Raw genomic sequence first — 24267 nt, forward strand, 5'->3', positions numbered from 1 at the left:
GATTTTCGTGAACATATGCCAAGCTCATTAGTAACCCCTTGTTTGATTTTATGGGGAGTGAGAACAATGGGTTTGCTACACAAGTTGACAATATTGCATTACAGAATGATTTATGTAAGAACGTGTTTATTAACAAGAGAACCATTATGTGGAAGAAGAATGTAGTTTTGAACACAATAGTAGCGAGTAATATTTCAAAATAAACAACACTTCTAAAAAAATAAGACATTTCTAACAAGCCAATAAACTTCAATGTTAAGTTTACCCTGCCAAAACAGTACCAGAACTTCTTTCTTGAGACTGGGATCTGAACTTAGCCCAGTTTGATTAGATTTGTGAAGTTCCTGGATCGTTAGTAGGAATTTAATTGAAGCTTGAACATGGTCACTTGAGAGCAACATTGTGAAGATTATCTGCCATCCATACAGCTGTACTCTGTAGGCTGGGCCTCAGTTCCACAGCACTGGGCATGGTAAAACAAAGCTGTGGCCACGTAGTCATTGCAAAAACACTATACAATAAGAGTAGTATAATTTCAGCATATTACATACAGTACGTGTAGCAAATCACAGGTATTAGTATTTATTCCAAAACAGAAAAGGATGGACGGACTCTCTTTTTTCCCAGTGCATTTGCATTTCCGCTGCCCATCTAGTTTACCCAATACATTTTCCCTTTTACACCCTAGCTTTTAGCAGTAGCGCACACACGGCAGCTTTTTACAGGTTTCTGTTGAATGTAAAACAAACAAAATGGAAAAAAATAAAAGTATAGGGGAAGGGAAAAAAAAAAAAAAAAAAGAGGAATACAGGAACAGAGCAAGAACCACAGCTACATATGAAAACGCAGTGTCAAAAAAAAAAAAAAAAAAAAAATCCAAAACAAACAATATATACATGCATGGAGAATACAATCTTCAATAATACAAAAAGTACAGGTGACAATTACTCTTGCTTACATACAACCCTTGACACATAATACTTAAATGTGTTTTATGGAGAGGAAAAGGGAGCTCTCGGGTTTTTAATCCAATTTGATCAAATTACTGTATATTTGTTATCAACAAATTACTTGTCATCCCACGTAGTTCCATCTTACTTTGTTTTTTTAGTCGTCAATGCCGCCTAAATCAGGATTGCTGCTTAAATTGGATACAACTTTGGGTGACGTTTCTTCCAAATTCTATTCATGTTGTTTAATTGGGATATAGTATTTTCAAATGATGAACTGATTGCTTTTCAGAGCAACACAGGTCGCGTAGCACAGTGCAGCAAGTACGTGATTACGCTCCGACTTGTGTAAACCACGTTGAACTTTTGAAGGAGGAGCCTCCTGTGGTTTCTCAGGCTGCTGTTGCAAAGAAAGTTTGTGTGTCAACATCGCAGGTGCGATTAATTTTATTTAGGAATAAAAAAAAAAAAAAAAAAAACACATGGACTCTTTTTAAATGATGTACTTAACATTGAATCATGATCTGATGTGAATTCACTCTTTGCATTACGAATTAAAAAAAGGACGTGTGACTACAGGTCGGCTCAACTGCTTCATTTAATTGGGACATCTGGTTATTTTCAGGATATTTTCCCTTCTCCCGAGGCGTGCCGAGAAAGCAGCACCCACTGTACATCTTTATCTAAATGGCCAGAAAACACATGTAAAATATTAGTTAGGCTCCAGTTTATTAAAAGTTAGTCAAGTCGAGCAATGGGGTGTGACAAAGCTATGTACAAGAAAAGTCGACACAGGATGTGCTCAATACAAAGTTAGCTTTCAGAAATGCTGTCAGTGCACGGAAGAGGTAGTACCATTTTAAAAAAAGTGCTTATTTTTTAAAAACAAAAGAAATTCAGTAGCAGCCTCTTCCAGGCCCAATTATAGTTAAAGTTCTATTTAAATAATAATAAAAAAAAAAAGTAACAGCATGTGCAGGAAGCCGTCAAGGTACAGATATCTACAGGATACGATAAGGAATTAGAATGGCACGTCCAAGTCTATTTTTTATTACTAAAATCAAGACTTCCAAAGTGTTTGTTAATCCTTGCCCCCCCACTGAAATTGGCAGATCAACACACAACACGGACTTGAAAAAAAATAAAAATAAAAAAATAAATTGTCACCGACTTTTGCGCTTTGCCAACGGATGTGTACAACTTGCATTTGATGGTCTTTTCTGAGGGAGTCGGTTATGTTGGCCACTGCTACTCTGTGTGTCTTTCCGATGGTCATCGGGTCCTGACCTGCTTCCCTCTCCATTCCTGGAGGGGTGTCTGTAGTCCTGGTCATTTTTATAAGCAGAGGGAGGAGGGGGCCTTGCAGAGGGAGTGTTTCCAGCTGTGTAGCTGATGGTACTGTTATTAGCACCACTAACTCTGGAGTTGGGGTGACTAGTTGTTGACACAGAGGGCTGGGGGCCTTTGGCAGTTGCCTTGTTATTTGAAGGCTGGTTTTTCTCCTTCGAGGCTTCTTCCTTTGCCCGGCTGGACAATCGAGGGTCTCTGGGCCTTTCTGAAGTAGAAGGCTTTGCTGGAACAGGGGGTTGGGCCAGCAAAGAGCCCTGAGTGTCTGAAGCTCGCCGCCTTGTTACTTGTGTAGGATTGTTTGCAGCTGGCAAGGTTGGTGCCAGGACCCTAGAAACAGGCTTGTCATTACTGGCAGTAGCCATTGTCTGCACTACTACAGGTTTAGAAGGCAATCTGGATTCCACTGGTGGATAGGAGAAGCTTCGTAGCAGCCCAGGCTCGGGTTTGAAAATCTGCACTGCGTCAGTTTTATAGTCTTTCTCCCGAGTCTTTATAATAGTACCTCTTTTGTGAGCATCCTGGATCAGAGCACCCCAGTCCCTGTGATCCTAGAAACAGGTCAAAAAACATTAGAGCAGTCAGGTATTGCAGCAGGTTCTGAAGAATTAATCATTTACATGCTAAAAAAAAAAATATATTATTCATACCATCAGCGTCTTCAAATGCCCCAGAATGAACAAACTACACTTTGCTCGCGTAATTGTGACATTTAATCGCTGACGATTACCTAGAAACCTAAAATAAAAAATAAACAGGGTGGTTGTAAAGGGTGGAACACTCAGGAACAGCAGCTGGTTAATAAGTTGTTCTTTATTTGGCACAGAAGAGAAAACAGCAGAACAGGGATACAATCTCCCTGAATTTAGCGAGACAGACATTCTAAGCAAATAGCTTGTGTGAGACAGCAGGGAGGGGGTTAATTCCTCCCTCTAGGAAAACATGTGCAGAAGGCACATTTTTGGTTTGTTAACTGTTTTGTTTAATTGTTTTTGTTTAATTGTGTTATTGATTGATCATTACCTGCACCTGGCTATTATTGAAAATTAGAGCCAGGTGCAGGGTTTTAAAAGGAGAGCAGTCAGTCTGCTCTAGGTGGCTGCTGAAGAGGGCAGAAGCCCGACTGTGCTAGTGTGTGGGTACAGCCGTAAAATTAAAAAAAAGGTAGAGTGAAGCCTTTGTTTTGTGTGTGCTGTTTTGTTTCTTTTGTTTTGTACAGGTAAACAGCTTAGCTGTCCTGTTTTAGTTCAGGTTCCTGTTCTGTTTTAGTTAGTGCTCAAAGAGAGCTAGGTGTTTGTTTTGTTTATTTTGTTTTTGTGTTTTCATTAAAAATTGCGCAACTGCGCTTTAAAAAATCCATTTCCGTGTGTTGGGTCAGTGTTTTTAAAGGGGCAACGAACCGCGGTGAGGGCGATTCTTTCACACTTGCTATTTATATAGTATCACTCCCTCTCTACAAAGCTGATAAAACTTCCTTGCCAATATTAGGAGTTTCTTTGTTCAAGCTCTGTTCGGCTGCGTCCCCTTCTGCACCCCATTATTAATAACCAACTCAGCAACTTCCTCTGGTCACCTTCAAGACCCACTGCTCCTGGCAATCGGCTCAGAGCACCTGCAGTCTTATCTTGTTGCTTTGACTACACAAATTCACTCTGTAGTTTTCCACAAAGCAGACAAAATGCTAATAATGAAGTTATTAACTCAGTTCCTAACACTGAGCGTGAATACGCAACTTGTAAAAAGATACATTTTATATAACATTTTTTGAGAAACACTTTCAGTACTCACCCAATTGAACCCTGAGTATTGCTGGCTCTGACACAAGACACAATAATGCAATCTTTTTCACGACCCTGAAAACCATCCACAGTGTCCACTTCCACAAATCTTAAGAAAAAAAAACCAAAACACCCCACCACCGTTAAAATGCTGTATGTAAATGTTTTTAAAATCAATTTAAAAGTTACAAACGTCTGGAATTAAAAGCATTAGATTGGACATTTTAAAAACATCGGTGCTTAGCAAACAAATTCTAAACAGTTTGTGTTCCCTCTGAGGTTTTTAGGAGCACTGTTTAGCAGCAAAATGCACTGAAGCTCTGATTCTTACAGTGGTATTAATATGTGTTCTTACTGGAACAGTTTACTGCCTTCTCTGTTGATACAGTCCTTGATCCTTTGCTTCTGCGCACTGTAGTGGGTGATGACTCCAACACGGCCCTTCTGCTTTTCTACAATGAGTTTAATCAGCTGCATCACAAGCTTCACCTCCTGATCATTGTGAAAGGATCTGCAAAGTGATAAAAGAGTGCTTATCCTTTAAGAAATGTATATAGCAATGTGACAAAGAGCGAATGAATCTGAATTTGGAGCGACAGTTAAGTGTTGTTTGTTTGTTTTGCAACCGTGTGTCTTTTCTCATTGCCAGAATAATTAAGCACGGATCTGGGAGCTGCAGCCTGGGGCCAGCGATTCACCCAGACTTCACCGCACCTGCACTTAACCAAACATCACTGTTTCCAGCACCGCACCTGCACCAAGAGCACACACTGTCCAGAGACGTGTCTGTGTGTTAGGTTTGTGGTTTTTGGGATTATTAGTTTGGGACTGCAACCCCTTGTTTTGACGCTGGCAATACCCATTGCTGGGTAGAGCCAGCTGTATTATTTGAGCCCGGTTTTGTGCTGGCAATACCCATTGCTGGGTAGAGCCAGATGTATTATTTGAGCCCGGTTTTGTGCTGGCAATACCCATTGCTGGGTAAAGCCAGCTTTATTATTTAATCATTGGTCAAGAAATAAAAGGAACTTGAACCGTGAACTTTGTTTGTCCTTGTCTGGAGCACCTGCATCACCCTTTCACTACGCACTGCAACCCACACGTTCACAAGCAAATGCTATTCTTGACACCCTATAACTAATACCAGACATACTGTAGCAAAATACTATAATATTAAAGATACACCAATGTATGAAAAGCTGAGCAAGTTAACAGGCATACAGACAGCATAGCATGGGTGTTATAACACAGTATTTTTTTTATTTTTTTTAAATCATACTCCAAACTATTTTAATGTACAGGGCGATTAGAAAGTATGTTTACCACATCAATGATATGGTGTGTTGATGTGGTAAGCTTTTCTTTCTAATCGCCCTGTATATTACTCATTAGAAGCCATACATACTAAAAAGAACTCTATCCCACTTACTCTCCTGCTTTGGTCTCATAGCCATCCGTAACATCGAAGAGCCTGTATGGCTGGAAAGGCCAGCTTGTCCCACATCTTTTTTCTGCAGTATCGCTGCAACAGCACAGAAGTAGTGAAAGACATGTTACTGTAAAAGTTCAACATTTTACCCTCTCTGTTGAAGGAAGCACTACAGAATCTCAGAACATCATTGTTGCACATTTTATTAAAAGAAAAAACAAAAAGGTAAAAACCTGAAAATGTAAAGTTCCAGGGGACATCCTTACCCATCGGTTTTCAGTGCCCTCTTGTAGATGTATTTGGATGGGAACTCACAGATATCAGGGTGCATCCTGTACTGCGTGCTGAGGAAATTGATGGGAGTCTGAATCCCTGGGTTCTGTTTGGTTTCTCTGTGCAGGCACTTCCACAGACGAGCCATCAGCGACTGGTCATACCTTTTCTCTCTGGCTTTCTAAACAGAGTACATCTGTTTTATTGAAACAACTACATTGCGTCCTACAGCGCTTCCTTTTAAAAAAGGAAAGTTTGGCTAAAGAATAGCACTGCAAACATTTAAACTGTTAAGCTAAAAATGTGCTGTTTTTCAAGATAGTATAGGATTGTTACATTTAAAAGTGTTATGATTTACAGTATATTGGACACTTTGGTTGCAGATTTTCAGCCTTACAAAAAGCAGCAGCAGCTAATAAAATAGACCCTATCATAGTCTGTACATCACACCCAGGTCTAGCATACACTATGCAGTTTGAGACTACTTACCTGCGAGATGACGGTGGGCGGCAGCTGTTCTGGGTCCCCGACCAGGACCAACGCCGGACAACGATAGGTCAGTGGAATCAGAGTCTCCATCTCTGTGGCCTGCCCTGCCTTTACACACAAAAACAAAAGCACGATTTAAATTATGTGGAGCCCACTGACAGCAGTATATTAAATACAATTTATTTAAAAAAGCAGCTATAAAAACAAATAAATGCTTACCTCATCCACTATGACACAACTGAATGGATCATGCCCCAGTCTCCTGAAGGCAGACTCCAACAGAATGCTTCCACTGGTACTCAGCGTGCAGCAGATAACATGGGCATCCTGCAAGACTCTGGCTTGGACTTCTTGTTTTCTGCTTCGAGTCTGTCAAGGCAGAAGTGTGGTTAGGCACTTTGCAAATATGACGGCTCAAGACCCCTTAAGATCTAGGTTTTATTAATATGCAAGGGTTTAGCATCTAGTTTTCAGATTTTCAATCACACAATATATAAAAAGAAATTAATTAAATTAAAAAAACTGCCTGGTTGTGACAACTGCTTGAAGATACAGGGTTGGAAACTGCTAGCGAGTTGAATTGGTTGTTTGTCCCATTATATTAAATGGTCAGAGTTAACTGCCACAAAATCTCTACTGCAATCTTCTGTGCCAAAGTAGATTTACTAGCATTTAATTACAACGTAGGATGCAAGTTTGATGCTCCATAGAATCGATCTTAAATTTTTTATTGCTCCCAACAGTTCAACAGAAACCCACATGTGAAAATCAACAGGAGGCAGGCAGTTTACCCAAGCAGTACCAAATACTTCATGCCTTACATTAAGACTGAAACGGAACAAAAAAAAAAAAAAAAAAAAAAAAAAAAAAATTAATGAATTTCTATGGTGGAGATATTTAGCGGTTGAAGATGGTTTTCAACATGGTACATTGCAGCCAAAACTTGGCTTTACTTGTTTTATTCACCTTGAACAACGGAAACGTTGTTAAGGAATGCCACCATCAACTCTTTCAGAAACCAAATACAGAATGATAACCCATTGGTAACTAATGACATCATTTGGAGAGAAGTTATACAGATTGGTTGACTTGCATACAGTTTAGAGAACAGTTATCTTTCCTAGACCTGTATGCAGGTATATGTTACCTCTTTCAGCTGTCGTCCAAGTTGCTCTCTCTCTCTAAGCAATCTGCACTTTTCATCTGTCAGTTGTTGAAACTGCACAACAAAACAAAACAGACTAATTTACTACAGAGAACATCTGTGCTTTGTTTTTACACAGAAAAAATAAATAAATAGGGGATTTAAGAGTGCAATGTGAATTTGAACAATTTACCTTTTCTCTGACTTTCTGATGCATGGCACACTGGCGTGACAGATTGTCAATCTGCTGATCCAGATCTTCCTTGCGTCTGTAAATATTTGTGTCTTGTACAGTTTGCCCCCTCTCTGTACAATCAAGACAGACATGTTAAAAGATAGAAACCGCATATTTAGTTTTCGTCACGTAATGGAACGATGCATCAGGCTGCTCAGTCATGCATGTTCTACTTTGAAAATGATGGTAAGCTCAGCACAACACACAGGTCTAAAGCTGTATTTTACTCTGCTAGCTGACAGTTAACTTACGTGTTCGGATTTTAGTCTGGTTATCCAGGCTGAACCCCAGCAGGTCTTTTGAAATGGCCTTTTCCATTCCGAGGCGTACCAAATTAATATCCCCACAGTTACCTGAAATTGTATTCATTGACATATTTTAGATCTCACATGGTCCTTAAGTAATTACTCTTTGGTGGGAAAAAAAAATACATGAAAACAGGACTGAGAGAAAATAGGATGATATTTAAAAAAAATATCAAAATAAAAAGATGGCCCGGTTATTCTTGAGAGTTTATAAAACACTTCCCAGGCTTCCAACAAGAACTATGCCTAGAGTATGTCGTCTCATACACCAGGCACAGAGGAAAAGGAGATCGATAAAAATGCAACCTTGCACAGAAAACAAACTTGCCTACGTATACCATGTGTACAGTGTAGTTTATATCACAAAATACAAAGAGTTACCTAATGGGTTCTTATGGTCCCTGCTTTTCTCCTTAAAATCCAAAATAATCTTCTTCATAAGATGGTCAACTGCAGCGTTGGATGGTGCACAAAGAAGAACCCTGGGCTTCCTGCCCTTTAAACGCCTGTTCTCCACCGGGATTGAATTCTCCTGATCCTAGAGAAATAGAACGCATAGCTTTAACGAGAAACTGCAGTTAAAATGCATCCAATACACAACTGTGCCATTCCACGATATGCGTTTGCCTGCGAGAAATGTACTGCTGTAGTATCTCTCAGAACATAGCACACAGTAAAAAGGACAGCTAGACTGTTCAAGCTTCTACTACACTTTCAATTCAACTGAGTCAGTAGTACACTGTTAAGGTTAGGCCGTACATTTTGCGGGATGACGCGATTATACATTTCACATTCTTAAAGTTAAAATACTGACATTTTAAAATGCATACGGATCTACAAAAACAATTGCCACTTTACCTCGGAGAAGATGCTTTCAAGAAGTCCTACAATTGTCTTTGTTTTGCCCGTTCCCGGTGGTCCGTGGATTAGGCATATTTTGGGAGTCCTTTGAGGCTGCTTGACCATGGCTATTGCAGAGTTTATGGCCTTTTGTTGTTCATCATTGTATTCCTTTAACAAAAGAGTTTAAAATAACATTAAGTATAACTGGTTATTCAAATTAATATAAAAAGTGGTTTGTTGCATGCCATACAAGTAAAATATTATTAAATATGGAGCAGGTTTGATAAATTCATAGAATAAAACAAAACTTGCAAAACAAATTTCAAGTTACGAAAAAAAAAAAAAACCACACCACACCACACACACAAATAATCTTACCAGAATGCTCAAATTAACAACTTTATTTTCCTGTCCTGGCCTGAAAAAAGAGACATGGGGTCCAAGGATTGCTCTGGCCATCATATTGTTTCTCAGGGAGTAGAGGGCTTTAAACGCTCGCAAGGTGCTGATCAGAGATCCAATCACCACGCACTTCACTGGCTGGTCGTGCACAGCAGAAACATTCCCACGAGTTTTAATGGTGATGTAGAGAATTGCTTTGGAGTCATTTTGGCCTGCTGTATTGCAAGGAAAAAAATAAAAAAACAAAACAGAAACAATCATTTACTCTTTCTGCAATTAATAACTTTACAGAAAAATTAACATAGGAAAACAAATTAAAATAGTACCAATGCCTTACCTGCAGAAACATTACTTCTAGAGACACAGCCAAAGTGTGCGACTGGTTCCATCACTTCTCTCTCCTCGGACGTGTAGGCATGGACATGCTGCGGTAGCCACAGAAAGACCAAGTCGTCCTCCTTGGGGTACTGCTGCCTGTCCACCTCAGATTTATGTAGGGGGACTAAAAAAAAATAAAAGGAGAGTCCAAAGAAGTGCAATGGAGATGAAGCTCAGCCGATCTGGATGTGTGCAGTGCCTCAGCTCTCACCTGAAAAACTTGCACAGCTGACTCTATTCTGATATTCAATGCCATTCAGGTTCAACATCTTCTCAATCCCCTTTCGAGATTTCATATTCTTCTGCCACTCCTGTACCAACTTGTGCATGAAATATACAAAAAAAAAAAAAAAATTGTTTTAAAAGGCTTCTCGGAATGTGCAGATAATCTGTGTTCCCCCAAACCAGAATTAGCAATAAAACACATTACACAAGTCAACTTAAAATGTTTTTAGCTGTTGTGGCATTACATAGGAGTAAGGCTACGATTTTGGCACAGTAATTTAGTACATTTCACAGATGAATTGCGGCAAAAAAAAAAAAAAATTCATTCATGGAAAGTTCACCAAATAATGTAGTTTTAGCTACATCGACACACAAGAGCTTTTAAATAGTACACCAAAACCAATAATATAAAAGACTATCGTTTTTGACTACTGACCAGTTTAAATGCTACTTGAGCACAAAACTTACAGTACATACTTCAGACTCCGACAATTTCTGGTGTGAAACGAGGGTCTTTGACCCTGTGCGAAAAATCAGAATGAAGTAATCTTTTTTTTAAAAGGCGTACAGCTTTAACCCTTTGCAGTCCATTTATTAAGTGCGTGTCAGGCACGTCAGGTCCAATTTATTTTCACACGCGCAGTTAATTTTAGACGTGCTGTTTAAAAGTATTTTTTTCCCCCCAGTCAAACGGGTTTAAAAGGCCCTGCATATCAACAAAGCACTCACTAGGCATCTCCAGCCCCGCCCCACACTTTCGTTCGCTATCGCATATGCCAAGTAATAAATAATAATAATAGTCGTACATACCAATCAATCATCTCCTGATCACTTGTTTTATCACCAAACTCCTCAATAATGCGATCCAAGTCATTATTTTATTACTGTAACATCTCAAAAAAGCTCTGCAAATGTCCGCGATATTCTCTGTGCGCTGATTCAGTAACAGCCAGCTTGTTTCCTTATGACCGCCCCTATGTGATGCCAGGGGCAAGTATGACTAATCATGAGATGCGCCCCTTTTTATTTATTTTTTTTTTTTTTCGGCTTGTCTCGGTTCCTGTCACTCCCACTCCGCCATTGAATGGTTTTCTCGGCTTTTCTGGAGAAAAAACGACTAGAAACCCGTTTTTTGCGTTTTTTTGATGACGTCGGGTCCGACATTGGACCGGATAGGAATAATTGCAGTGTCGGACCAGGTCCGACATAGGACCGCAAAGGGTTAACAGATCGTCAAACCTTTCATCTGTCATTCCAAAATACCTCATACCTCACTGTCACATACCCACATCTCTGAATAATGTTTGAAATTCTAACTTTTAGGTTCTCTGTTGGTTGAGAGGACGGATAGATCAAAGATGTTGGTTTTGATTTTTTTTTAATTCTTGTGTAGGAGTGTGACAGAAAAATGAGTTCTGGTTGTAAATCTCCCTCTCGACCTGTGAGGGCACCAAGTAGCGAAAGGGAAAGGCTTTGGACCGGTTGGCCTGACAGTTCATTCCCTGGGTCGGGAGGTCAGTCAGCCTGGAAAAAGACAAGACTCGGTTGCAGGAACGTATTCCTTCTCTTTTGGTTTCGAAACAGACCCGGAAGGACCCGTGCACTGTGTATTACAAGTGTCGTGAGTGTTTGTTTTGTTTGTCTTGTCTATAATTGTTACTTGTGTGTTTATAGACGGCTAACACGTTCTGGAGCTGTCACCAAGAGCCAGCACTGAACCCGGAACACCACTGCACTATTTGTCACTCTTTAAACTGTATCACCCACCACGAGCACTACAGCACGCACTCAGGACTGGTGACCGTGGTTGTATATTGTGGGAGAGATACTGTGTTTATTGTTTAGGGCTGCAATCCCTGTTACTGTTCTCCGTGTTTTACACATCGCTGTGTATAACCAGAGTATTATTTGGTCATCAGACCTGGATTATAACGAAACTAAAAAGTCTATTTCATACCGGATTACAAATCAAGTCTGTTTATTCCTGCACTGCATCACCTCTGCACCTGTACATAATCAGCAACCACTTTGCCACAAGGAGGCACAAACTCAGCACATCTACTTTAAAGTATCCAATTTCATCTGTATTTAAAAGTATGAACAGCTGCGACCACTTTATACAGTCAAAAGGGCTGCGACACAATGTGTCCCGTACAGCAAATAGTGAAGCTGCACAACTTTTAACTGGTCTGCGCCCGACATATCGCATTCCTCTACAACAGAAGTACTGTATGAACCAGGCTTAGAGTTTTCCACGATTCTAACACAAACAAAACAAAACTTCTGTTCTCCGATGCATTTGTTCTTCTGTCTTTAGAAAACAGCTCACAATTTTTTTGTATTTTAGCTGTCACTTACCTCCTCAAAAGTATTCACCATCAGCAACGGATAAAACGTGGCAAAGTACTCGTCAAAGGAACTGAATTTCTCTGGGACCTCTTTCAAGGGAAATGTACACAGATTATCTGGGGTTCCAAACTGGGAGAAGTTTTCAAACATTTCATGGTTCCATTCCAGAATTTGCTGGATCAAGAAAGACAGGTCATACTGTTGGCTTGAAGAAATGTTCTTGGGAGGTTGCTGAACTACAGAAGACATTGGCCTAACATCTACAGGCGCCCGCTTCACCTGACTAACATCCCTGCTCGGATGTTTATATGAACTGATGGGGGCAGGCTGCTTTGGAAGAGCAGGCTGTCTACATTCAGGTGGGGGTACACTTGGCTTTCTTGGAGGCAACATTGGGCAAAGCTTATTTCTTAAACCAGCTTTTGGAGTTTTTGTTGGGTTATCCAGCTCTTGTGCCAAGGTAGCACTTCTTGAGCTGGGTGTATATATTTTAGTTGTGGAAGGTTTTGCGATTTTTATTAAAGACAGGGGCATTCCTGGCTTAAGGAATAGGTGATCATCTTTGGGTTTAGATGATGTGGATTTCAGAATTTCTGCTGCCGCAGAACAAACTGCTGCAATGTTATCTACTTGTCCAGTCTTGAAGCTTTCCACACTTGGAGAGTCAATTGCATGCATTTCATTTCCTGGCTCATCAATTTCCATGTCCACGGGATCTCTTTGGGTCCCTGCAAAATAGTCGTTTGCATATTCCAACTGTGAGCATAGATCCATGTCAATCGGATCCATCTGTGTCAAACACATCTGATCATCATCATCATCATCATGTTTGCTATCTTCATTCACATCATTTGGTTTAATTTCTTCCTTACTTTCCATTACCACTATCTTTTGGCACTCCATCTGTGGAAAGCCATGACCCCTTTGGTGGAAGGTTTTTGATAGATAGACTGTATGACTTCCTGCAGCAGCACCTGGTTTTTCAGATGACTGCACCTCTGGATCATTGATTTCTGCACTAGCTGGGTCAGGCCGAGTCAAATGGAAAAAATCATCGCCATCTCTGTCGGCCCCTTCTCTTTCAGGTGGCCGAGTCACCTCAGATGCATTGCTTTTTGAAGGCTCTCTGACCTGTTCTGATTTTTTAGGTCTACTCTGTCTGAAGAACTGAAGGTCCTGAGAAGCAAGTAACTTTTTATTCCCTTTAACCACCAGCTTCTGAGGGGAAATCAGCATTGTGTTCTGACATTTTTTGCTCTTCCTTCTCCTCTTCTGCTTCTCAACCTGCAAATGTTGACCGTAGTTCCGCAGCTCAGCCACGCAGTCTAATGATCTCTGCGACAGATCAAATGCTTTGCGCTCTTTCTTCTTCAGACCAAGCTTCTCAGCAGTAGACTTGGGCTCTTCTCGCTGACGTACTTTTTTGGGGGGAACTATAGCAGGAGAAGTAGTCTTGCAGGACACAGCAGTTGACCTTGATGATGCGGCAGTTGTTGCTTTTCTTTCATTTTGTGCGGCTTTCGGAGATGTAACAAAATTACTTATTTTTGATGTTACTTTGTTTCCACAAGATTCCCTTTTATTGGCCAGTTTTTGAGCTAATGTTAAGCAGGGAGTGGATGAGGTGGATGGCATGGCATTTTTATCAGGTTGCCTCCCACTCTTACTGCCCATGTCTGGTGAAATATCCGTTGAAGACTTGCGTTTAACCCCATAGAACACCGGCGTGCTAACCTCACTTGTGTTCTCCACATGGACAGCTTCCTGCTCCCTCATTAGCTGTTTTTCAGCTTGCTCTGCTGCTTTTTCTATCACGTCATCTGGGACATAATCTGTGTCATACCCCCAATCGTTGTACATACCATTCAGATCTGGACTCTTCTCAAGGGATGAATTCCTTTTTTTAGAGCTTTCAAGACTTTCTTGCTCAGTTTCTGGAGATGCCAGTGCATTGTCCATTTGAGAGTCATCCCAGGCAGAAAACACTTCGTCTTCAGTTTCAAACTCAAACAACTGGGAATCGTACTCATTGTAAAGAGGTGGAGAACTTCCTCTGTCCAAATCTTTCTCTGCAATTTTGACATCAGAAGGCTCAGGCTTTGCACTTTGCTGTACTTTATTTTTGCCAACATGTAGGTCATTTTCTTCCTTTGCAGAGTCTGAATCAGAAATTATAATTACTGGATTTTCCAATATAATTAGATCATCCTCTTCCTGTGCTTTCTGGATATTTCTCACATTACTCCTCACTTTCCTTTCTATCCTGTCTGGCAGCTGCCGCACTGAAGACTCCTGACTTGAATCAAGAGGGAAACTGAAACTTTTTGAAAGGGCAGTTAAAGAAAGCAAACCCAGATCTCTATCAACCTGCGAATCGGTCAAGGGGTTTTGGTTGACCTCCTTGGAGAACATTCTCTTTTTCTCCAGATTGGACTTTATAACCATGAGCGGGACATCATCTTCGTTATCACTACCACTTTCTGTGTCAAAACATTGAACAATGGACAGCTGCTTGTTAGTTTCTGTATTTTCTTGCTTTATTTTCACAGGAAAGCTTTTTAAGCATTCTGGAGCATCCATTTCTTTTTTTTCTGTTGGCTCTAGTGAAAAGCCCATTCGCTTTTCTTTGGAGATATTGTGACCGAGCATTTGTTTTTTGGACCCAGGAGACCCATCGTTTTTTTCCTTCTTAATAAGGGACGGATCTATAAACACCTTTGCGAGTCTGGATTTCAGATCCTGCATCCGACCCAGGTCAGGTTTAAGCTTACTTGAAATATTTTGTTCCATCTTTGATTCTAAACCCTTTATGTCCGAGGCCCTTTTCACAGAGCAGGTATCCGAATTACTATCCATTCCACACACATCAGTACACAAGTCCTTTTCTTTTTTTATTTGCAGCATTTGTGCTATTTTAGGTTCTCTGTTGGAATCTTCAACTCGATCCTGAACTTCAATGGTACCAGAAGGCTTCGCAAAATATGCATCATCCCAAGGCCTTTCCTCCTTCACATTAAGGTTACTCTGAAAGCACAAAGGCCCACCATCTTTCTCCCCTGTAGACAATGCTGGACGAGATAGTCCGCTCTTGCATTCAAAAGGACTTCTGCTCTCTTTTCCTTCTTCTATTCCCACTAGTCTACTAGTTTCTTCACCCATTACAACCTTTTCTCCTCTGATGCCTGTACCGGTCTCCAAAGCCGGTTTCTTATCTTTCATGAATTTAACAAGCTGTCTCAGACAAACTTGTAGATCTTGTATCGCCAGGTGACTGAGATCCCATCCTGGCATGACACCCTTGCGTAACTGCAAGTTCAGCTTGTCCAAAAACTGCTTGCAGGTGCTCTGTGGATTCAGCTGGCATCCTTCCCTAAGGAGGCTACGTATCAACTGAATACAGGCTTGAGGAACCACATTGGTAACTTGAGGATGCATGGACGAGGAAGTTGTTGAAGACACTCTTGTTGAACAGCTATGACTAGAAGTCCAACTAGAAAGTGTGGCACATTTCACCAACACCTCAACCCATTTCTGTGAACTGAACCACAAGAGATTCATGCAGTTTTTATTACGGTGGAGTTCAATGACAAAAACCAGAATGAGGATGAAAAATTCTGTTACTTTATCACACTGTTGCACCCGTCCGTTTATAAGATCCTTGATTTCAGCACACAGGTGGTGAATGATTTCTCCAGTATAGACAATGCTAAGGTCTTTGAGGTCCATCACAGACTGTACAAATGGGATAAACCATAAGAAAGTGCTGTTGTGCACGCGCATTTCCTGCCCCATATCAGACTGAAGTACATTCACTAGAGATTGCATTTCTTCATACATGATTGAGCAATGTTCAGTACTTAAGGCACTTCTGCTACCAGTGTCCTACAAGAAATAAATCCAAATATTAAAATTACAAGAATTCATCTTGGCATAAAGACAACAAAAAGGGAATTTGACAAGAGCTTTTTTTTAAATTTATTTTTATATTTACTACAAGCAGTAGCCTGTGTTTTATTTTTGAATTGTATACCAAATATTTCAATGCTGGAACTACATGAAGCCCAGCACATATGTTATCATGATAAATCACTGTACCTTGTTTTGTTTCTTGGTGTTACAGTCATAGACAATTTGACTACATGTCACCATGTTTTCATCTTGGTCTGGTTCAACCTTGATTTTGGGTCTTGAGTGAGGAAAAAAAATATATATTACACACACACACACAAACAAACAAAAACAAAGTTAAGAAAAAGATCTCATACCAAAAAATCTTTATAACCCTAAGCCAAACCAAATGGATCCTAACACATACAGAAGAATCCCTTCAATCCAAACTGGAATAAGTTGGTATAAAACAGGTGGTTTGATAATGGGGCGTTTACATCCATTAGAGAGGACACAGTTGGAAAATATCAGAACAAAGTCTGTAGGAGGGCAGTTCGGATAAGGGGTTCAAGCATACATGAAGAAACGTAGTCTGGAAGAATACATGTGGATTGGTTATTTTTGTCCTTAAAACAAGTTTGGGTTATTGGTCAAAATATGACAGCAAACAGGGAACAGAAATTCAAATCACTGGAAAATTAATGAAAAAAAGGTTTGTACCCAGTTGTGTTTCTGCGCATATTTTCAATCTCTTGGTTGTAACTGCGGCTTCCAATAATTGTCTGAAATGCCTGAGTTGGGTCAATCAGTTGGCCCCAAACTTTAGAGCCGAGCCGATCCAAAATCACCATAAAACACTGCAATGCCGGCCAAAAAGGATCTAAACCCTCATCTGAAAACAAAGGAAACAGGGACTAAAGCACCAATTATGGCAATGGTAGAAAAAGCCAACATTTTGTAAAAAAAAAAAAAACACAATTACAAACGCAGTGGGTCCATAGAGTCTGCTTCTTTACAATTAGAATGTATCTGAATATGTAATGTGATAATAAAGAGTATACAAATACACAGTGGATTTAAATAAAGTTATACCTGGAGCACTCTTCTCCATGGTGTTGAGAATTGAATGCATGAGATCATTCTGTTTGTCAGGACCAAGCAGCAAAGAGTCCATAGCCTGAGAATCCAATACTGTTAAAAGCATGCAGATACCTGAAAGAATATAGAAATCAGCACAAATATAAATAGAAATCCACAAACCACAACCGTTTCCAAAACATCTTGAATAAAACCTCACAAATCCAGCAATCAAATACTGTACAAACGGCCTCTTCTCATTGTATTTATATATGTTTAATTTACAAATACATTGTTCACTAGTAACCTCAGTTGTTTTAACAGAGTCATGATATCAAAAGGTCTAGAATTATATTAGTAATATCTTAGTCATACCCACACCCTCGAGTTCCAAAATGAGCACATTTTGTAATACCGTATAAATATAAAAGACATTCAGGACAGAACTAGTATACAGAAAAACTTCACCTAGCCAGTAATCCTTGTAGTTAGTGGAGTCATAGAGGTGAGGTGGAAGCAGGATCAGCTTGCCTTCTTCCATGACGCTGGAGCTGTATATATCGGAGTTGAGAAAAAGGTCCAGCTCAATAACCTTAAACATGCAGGAAAACACGTCCTGAAGGTCGTAAAAATCATCCCGGTCCACCTTACCCAGGGACCTGGCAGTGCGGATCGCCCATTTGCGCACCTAGAACGCATAACAAGTCATAAAAGTCAGAAATTGGCGACGCAAACAAATAACTAACTTTATATGCTGCATGGTCACGCATGTGCGTTAAATCATTTAACAAGTTACACTTACAGTTTCATCAGGGTGTACTAGAAGGAGGTAAATCCCAGAATGTTTATCAAAGACCTGGAAGGAACTGGACTTTTCCATCCTACAAAGAGCCTCTACACATAACTCACCTAAAAAGGAGAAAAAGAAGAAAAAAAAAAAAGTCATTTTACCAAACAAATTACACAGCAAGAAAAGTTTATCTTCCCAGAAAATGAATAGTGTGTCATATTTCCACATTAATAGCCATTGCAGAACATTAATGTACTTTTACAAAGAAGACTAGCATATTCTGAAAGGACTAGATAGGTTATGGAATGTTTGTGTTCATGCCTCTATCTGAACAGTATTACTTACTGATTTTGGGGTGTACCAACAAATAGGGGTACTTCAATATCTCCAGCAGTGGAACCCGTAGATTATTCTCGAATTCAGGCCCTGTGATTCCATGGATTTGGATCTCTTGGTCATCTTCCACTATAAACAAATCATCCTCCTCCCCCACCTCTTCTTTCAATGACTTTTCAAAGTGATCAAGCAGTCGGGAAGTCTCCAACTTCCACAGGCACTGAAGGAGAAAGAGAGAGAGAGGAGAGAGAGAGAGAGCGAGAGAGAGAGATGTGTTTTAAATAGTTTTGGAATCAAATGTAACTTTATAGTCTTCAAAATAACTGTTACCTTGTGCAGGGATGGTAGCTCCTCTCTGGCTCTGTGATACTCCACCACACACTCCAGGCAGAAGCAGAGGTCTTCATTGGCAGCTTTTTCCTCCTTTGACAAAAGGGACCCAGAAGCGTACTGTCGCAGAAAGTCAGTGGCATCAGAGCCACCAGGGGTGCACCAGCGACATGTGCTCATCTTTCACCTCCTTTAATAAAAAAAAAATGAAAATACCCAACAGAAGTACAAATTAAAAAAAAAAAAAAAAAAACACTCCTGCTTTTCTTTCCAGTTTTCTAGGATTAGCATTTTGAAATATCCTGAGAGTTTTGCATAACAGTTTCAGATCCAGTGCCTCTGTTGTGGCTTGTGCCAAGTCTAGTGCACTTACTGATTTCTAGTTTCACTTTCTATTTCTCAAAGCACACATCACAAAAGCAAATGTCAGTTTCCAGTTCTGACTTGGGGGGGGGCAGAATTTACGGTAGGTAGGGGCACAATTAAAACATCAACATAAAAGTATATATAGCAGTGCTTTAAAGTAGTAGCATATATATATATTTTTTTTTTTTTACTTATTAAACAAACCAATATGCTTTTTAAAACCTCCGATAGTCAAGTCTCAGGTTATTATGGCATGTCATGAATGCACCTCTCTTTTGGAACGCTTCAAACCATTTTGATACAAAAAAAAAATAAAATAATGTAGATTACACACACATACCGAGCATCAAAAGAAACTAATCACTTATATCTGGATAAAATTCTCTAGATGCGATAAAAAAAAAAAAAAATAATTGACAAACTGTTTTAGAGCAGGTGCGGTGACTTTTTATTGTGCTGATTAACAATTGACATCTCTAAGATGCTGCAGAATGATCTGTTTATCTCGGGCAGGTGTTGCGACTCTTGGTCTCCCAGTTCGTGGCCTGTCATTGACAGAGTGTGTTTGGTTATACCGTCCCGCCAGGTTTGAAATTGTTGGCTGTGAGCACCCAAGATGGCGAGCCCTAGTCCAGCCTCCAACATGCCGATTGCACGAAGGCGCTGCTCTCTTGACAGACGTGGCATATTGGTTTTTATTCTGCGATTTTCTTTATTGCTTTTATTCAAGCTTGCAATTCAACAGCTGAAATCACTCCATATCCAGTGCCCAATCAATTGTCTCACTAATTAGGTGATGAAGTGCATATGCTTCAGTCATAATCACTCAAGCGTGTCATGGTCAAGGAAGAATGATCGAGTGATTAAAAAGAAACCAAAAACATTTCGTCAATGTCCATCATTTATATACCTTATTTTTTTAAATAAATGTTATAGCGAAACGTTTCTTTTGATGTTTCTTATATATATATATATATATATATATATATATATATATATATGGCTCAATTTTCCCTGGGTTTTCATTCAGGTTACCTACAGAAGAAATCAACTCCGTCGACCACCGTGCGTTTAACTGAGATCAAAGCTGATAAATACGCCGAAACCGATGACGACCCAAGTGTGTAATCGGAGTCAGGTTTTGGTTAATTGTGCAAGGAATGTGGATTACTTTAGGGATTTTAGATCCTATGTAAAAGTACAGGAGCAAGGCGTGTAAGCAGGGCTTCCATTGTTAGCAGAACAGCATTCGTCGTCTTCATGGCACCTCTTGTTTGTAGTTTTGTGTTCAGTGTTTTATTTAGCTTTTGTACATTTGTTGTAGCGTCACATGGGATTTTGTGCATTTGCTGTAAATAAATCCTGTACGCCCCAGCGCCGCTGTCAACTGCAACCACGCGTGTCTCCCACCTGTCAGCAGATAAACCACACGCCCTATGACCACATGGTGGTAGCGGTGGGATCCGAGTCAAGGCAGGATTTCCTAGGAGACCGGGAAAGGCTCAGGAGCCACTACACATGATGCGGGAGCGTAGCAGAAGCCAGTCATGCCCCCTGCAGCAGCACCATGGCCGGACTGTGCAGCACTGCTGCCAGGGTAATCACTCTCTGTCTCCCTCTCCTGCACACGCACCCCTCCTCCTCTCTCTATCCTGCACAAGCGCTCCCCCCTCCTCCTTCACATGCACCCAATCTTGTCTCTATCCAGCACAAGTGCTCCTCCTCCACCACCACCACCACCCTCCCTCCCTCCCTCATCTCCCCCTCTTCCTCATATGCACACTCCTCTATGCTGCACAAGCACTCCCCCTCCTCTCCTTCACACTCACCCTTGTCTCTATCCTGCACATGTGCTTACTCCTCCTCCTCCTCTTCACATGCACCCACCCTCTATCCTGCACAAGCGTTCCCCCTTCTCTTCACACTCACCCTTGTCTATCCTGCACAACAGCTTACTCCCCCTCCTCTCTATCCTACAGAAGCACTCCCCCTCCTCCATACGCACCCCCTTCTCTCTCTATCATGCACAAGAGATCCCCCTCATACACACACACGCTCTCTATCCTGCACAAGCCCTCCTCCCCCTCCTGGACAAGTAACCCCCCCCCCTCCATGTACCCCTCCTACCTCTCCTCCTTCACACACCCACCCTCCTCTCTATCCATCTCCCTGTTCCCCTCCTGCACAAGCACTCCCCCTCCTCTACACCTGCTCCTCCTTCACACACCCACCCTCCTCTCTATCCATCTCCTTGTTCCCCTCCTGCACAAGCACTCCCCCTCCTCTACACCTGCTCCTCCTTCACACACCCACCCTCCTCTCTATCCATCTCCCTGTTCCCCTCCTGCACAAGCACTCCCCCTCCTCTACACCTGCTCCTCCTTCACACACCCACCCTCCTCTCTATCCATCTCCTCCTCTACACCTGCCCCTCCTTCATACACCCACCCTCCTCTCTATCCATCTCCGTTCTCCTCCTGCACAAGCACTCCCCCTCCTCTACACCTGCTCCTCCTTCATACACCCACCCTCCTCTCTATCCATCTCCCTGTTCCCCTCCTGCACAAGCACGCCCCCTCCTCTACACCTGCTCCTCCTTCACACACCCACCCTCCTCTCTATCCATCTCCCTGTTCCCCTCCTGCACAAGCACTCCCCCTCCTCTACACCTGCTCCTCCTTCACACACCCACCCTCCTCTCTATCCATCTCCCTGTTCCCCTCCTGCACAAGCACTCCCCCTCCTCTACACCTGCTCCTCCTTCACACACCCACCCTCCTCTCTATCCATCTCCCTGTTCCCCTCCTGCACAAGCACTCCCCCTCCTCTACACCTGCTCCTCCTTCACACACCCACCCTCCTCTCTATCCATTTCCCCTCCTGCACAAGCACTCCCCCTCCTCTACACCTGCTCCTCCTGCATACACCCACCCTCCTCTCTATCCATCTCCCTGTTCCCCTCCTGCACAAGCACTCCCCTACACCTGCTCCTCCTTCACACACCCACCCTCCTCTCTCTCTGAGGAGGAGGCTGTGTGGTCCAGTGGTTAAAGAAAAGGGCTTGTAACCAGAAGGTCCCCAGTTCAAATCCTGACTCAGCCACTGACTCATTGTGTGACCCTGAGCAAGTCACTTAATAATAATAATAATAATAATAATAATAATAATAATTATTATTATTATTATTATTATTATTTATTTCTTAGCTGACGCCCTTATCCAGGGCGACTTACAATTGTTACAAGATATCACATTATTTACATACAATTACCCATTTGTACAGTTGGGTTTTTACTGGAGCAATCTAGGTAAAGTACCTTGCTCAAGGGTACAGCAGCAGTGTCCCCACCGGGGATTGAACCCACGACCTTCCGGTCAAGAGTCCAGCGCCCTAACCACTACTCCACACTCCTGCCCCACACTTAACCTCCTTGTGCTCCGTCTTTCGGGCGAGACGTAATTGTAAGTGACTCTGCAGCTGATGCATAGTTCACATACCCGAGTCTTTGTAAGTCGCCTTGGATAAAGGCGTCTGCTAAATAAACAAATAATAATAATAATAATAATAATAATAATAATAATAATAATAATAATAATGATCTGCTCCTCCCCACAACCCCTCCCTCTCCTAAACACACCCTCCCTCTCCTGCACACTTCATCCTCTCACACACATTTCTATCCTCACACAGACACCCCTCTCTTACACTAGCCTCTTTTAATCCTGCAGATGCTCCCCTCTTCCCTCCCGTTAAGTCTTCTTCCTCACCTTATCTTTCTTGCACACACTCCTCCAGTCTCTTGCACACATTCACACTCTCCCCTAGACTTTCCCTCTCTTGCACACATCTCTTTTTTGTGTTATTAATGAGGCCTCTAAACTGAAAGCATACTGATCAGAAATCTATATTTTGAAAACGCCAAGCAGGTTATGTTTAACAAGGAAGGCCTAACATCCTTCCCAAGCCAATAAAATCAGTAAAGAAAACATGTCACGTGAAGAATTTCCGGCGGCGGGTAGGAGCTTGGAAACAACTGAGCCGTTTGTGTGTACTGTCTACGTATTTTTAAATAAACACATGTCTGTCACTACAGACAAGATTCCAAACTTTTTTTTTTAAACCGCTCACATTGTTGTTGTTTTCTTTTTTTTTTTTTTTTTTTTTACCTAACTAGTATAACTGCTCTCCACACTTCAACTCAGTTTACAAAACTGCCGCCCCCCCCCAAACTTACTGCAATACAACTCAAATTAGGCCATGACATGCTAATTTATTTTGCTGCTGAACTATCACACTTATTCTAATTAGTGAGCGTACACAATATTTTCGCCTATTTCAAACGTCTCTTGGGTACAACGGTCATTTAGCTTACCTCAAGTATCTGTCCTGTTCCCGTTAAATCCGATTGAATTGACTACATGCTTTAATAAACAAAAGCCGACCTATAGTTTAGATACAAGTAGAGCAACGCTACTCCTGCAGTCCTCTCATCCGCTCAAATTGCAGTACTCGTCTCTGTCCCAGGAAGTGACGTTGGAGATCGAGTAGCTTACTTTTGCAGTACTTACACTAGGTAACTTAAAATACAGTTTCTGGTTGCATTGCTGTGAGGCTGGTGTCCGAAACACCACACAATCATTTCTGTGTCCTGTAGCCTTTCTCTTGCAGAATGTGTTTGTGTTGAAGCCGTGTGTTGGTCAAAATTTCCAGAGAGTCGTATTTCAGTCCCCACGGAAACGCGTTGTTTACATCCTCCCCCGAGAATTCAATTGGAGTGTCTGGCACACGGTTATCAAGAAAACACCCCCAGCTGCTTCTCAAGGACAAAAAACAATAATAGATGATAAACTGGATATAGAGCAGCGGTGTGTGTGTTTTTTTTTGTTTGGTTTTTTTTTTCAAATTGTTGATTGAACCAGATGACCCCCACCCAGACCCTGAAGTAGTTATAAAGTTTACCTGTTAAACCTGGAGTGGAAAGCCCTCCAGGATCGTGATTCAACACCACTGCTGTGCAGTAATAAAGCGTAGTCACACAGAACTTCAATGTGAAAACCAGAAAACACCCATTGAATTTCCTAAGCCTGTTTCTTAAATTAGTCTGATACACAAGATCAGTAAATACCTTAACATTTCGTTTCGTTTCGTTGTTCCCACACCGCCTTTTTAAATGATTCATTAACTTCAAAGCACAGTGCTGGTTGTATTTTCTTATTTAAAGTAAATTCATACCTGATGTTTTCTAAGCCTTCTGCTCCGGGTATCCATGATGCATACAAACACTCTTTTATAGCAGTACGCCTAGTACTGTTCCAGACAGCAACCTGGTCCC

The 24267-nt window shown here is 41.3% G+C and overlaps 1 protein-coding gene across 4 annotated transcripts; it reads right to left on the reverse strand.

Moving 5' to 3' along the window:
• Positions 1–106: 106 nt before the first annotated feature.
• LOC131702916 (probable helicase senataxin) lies at positions 107–24257 on the reverse strand. Of its 4 annotated transcripts, none has more exons than XM_059005528.1 (25): positions 24168–24257; positions 18569–18758; positions 18248–18458; positions 17915–18021; positions 17581–17800; positions 17128–17247; positions 16756–16927; positions 16243–16333; positions 12157–16029; positions 9785–9893; positions 9533–9697; positions 9172–9410; positions 8809–8961; positions 8332–8488; positions 7897–7998; positions 7604–7716; positions 7414–7485; positions 6486–6635; positions 6267–6374; positions 5771–5958; positions 5505–5597; positions 4431–4586; positions 4086–4184; positions 2948–3035; positions 107–2848 (listed from the first exon to the last, which is right to left on the reverse strand). In XM_059005528.1, exons 2-25 carry the CDS (start codon positions 18746–18748, stop codon positions 2114–2116), a joined length of 7701 nt encoding a protein of 2566 aa, XP_058861511.1. In that variant the 5' UTR covers positions 18749–18758; positions 24168–24257; the 3' UTR covers positions 107–2113. The 4 variants fall into 4 exon arrangements, with proteins under 4 accessions (XP_058861511.1, XP_058861513.1, XP_058861514.1 ...); XM_059005530.1 differs by lacking the exon at positions 24168–24257 and adding an exon at positions 24061–24147; XM_059005531.1 differs by lacking the exon at positions 24168–24257 and adding an exon at positions 23895–23913.
• Positions 24258–24267: the final 10 nt, after the last annotated feature.

Source organism: Acipenser ruthenus, chromosome 31 (genome assembly GCF_902713425.1).
Source record: "Acipenser ruthenus chromosome 31, fAciRut3.2 maternal haplotype, whole genome shotgun sequence".
Taxonomy (NCBI): domain Eukaryota; kingdom Metazoa; phylum Chordata; class Actinopteri; order Acipenseriformes; family Acipenseridae; genus Acipenser; species Acipenser ruthenus.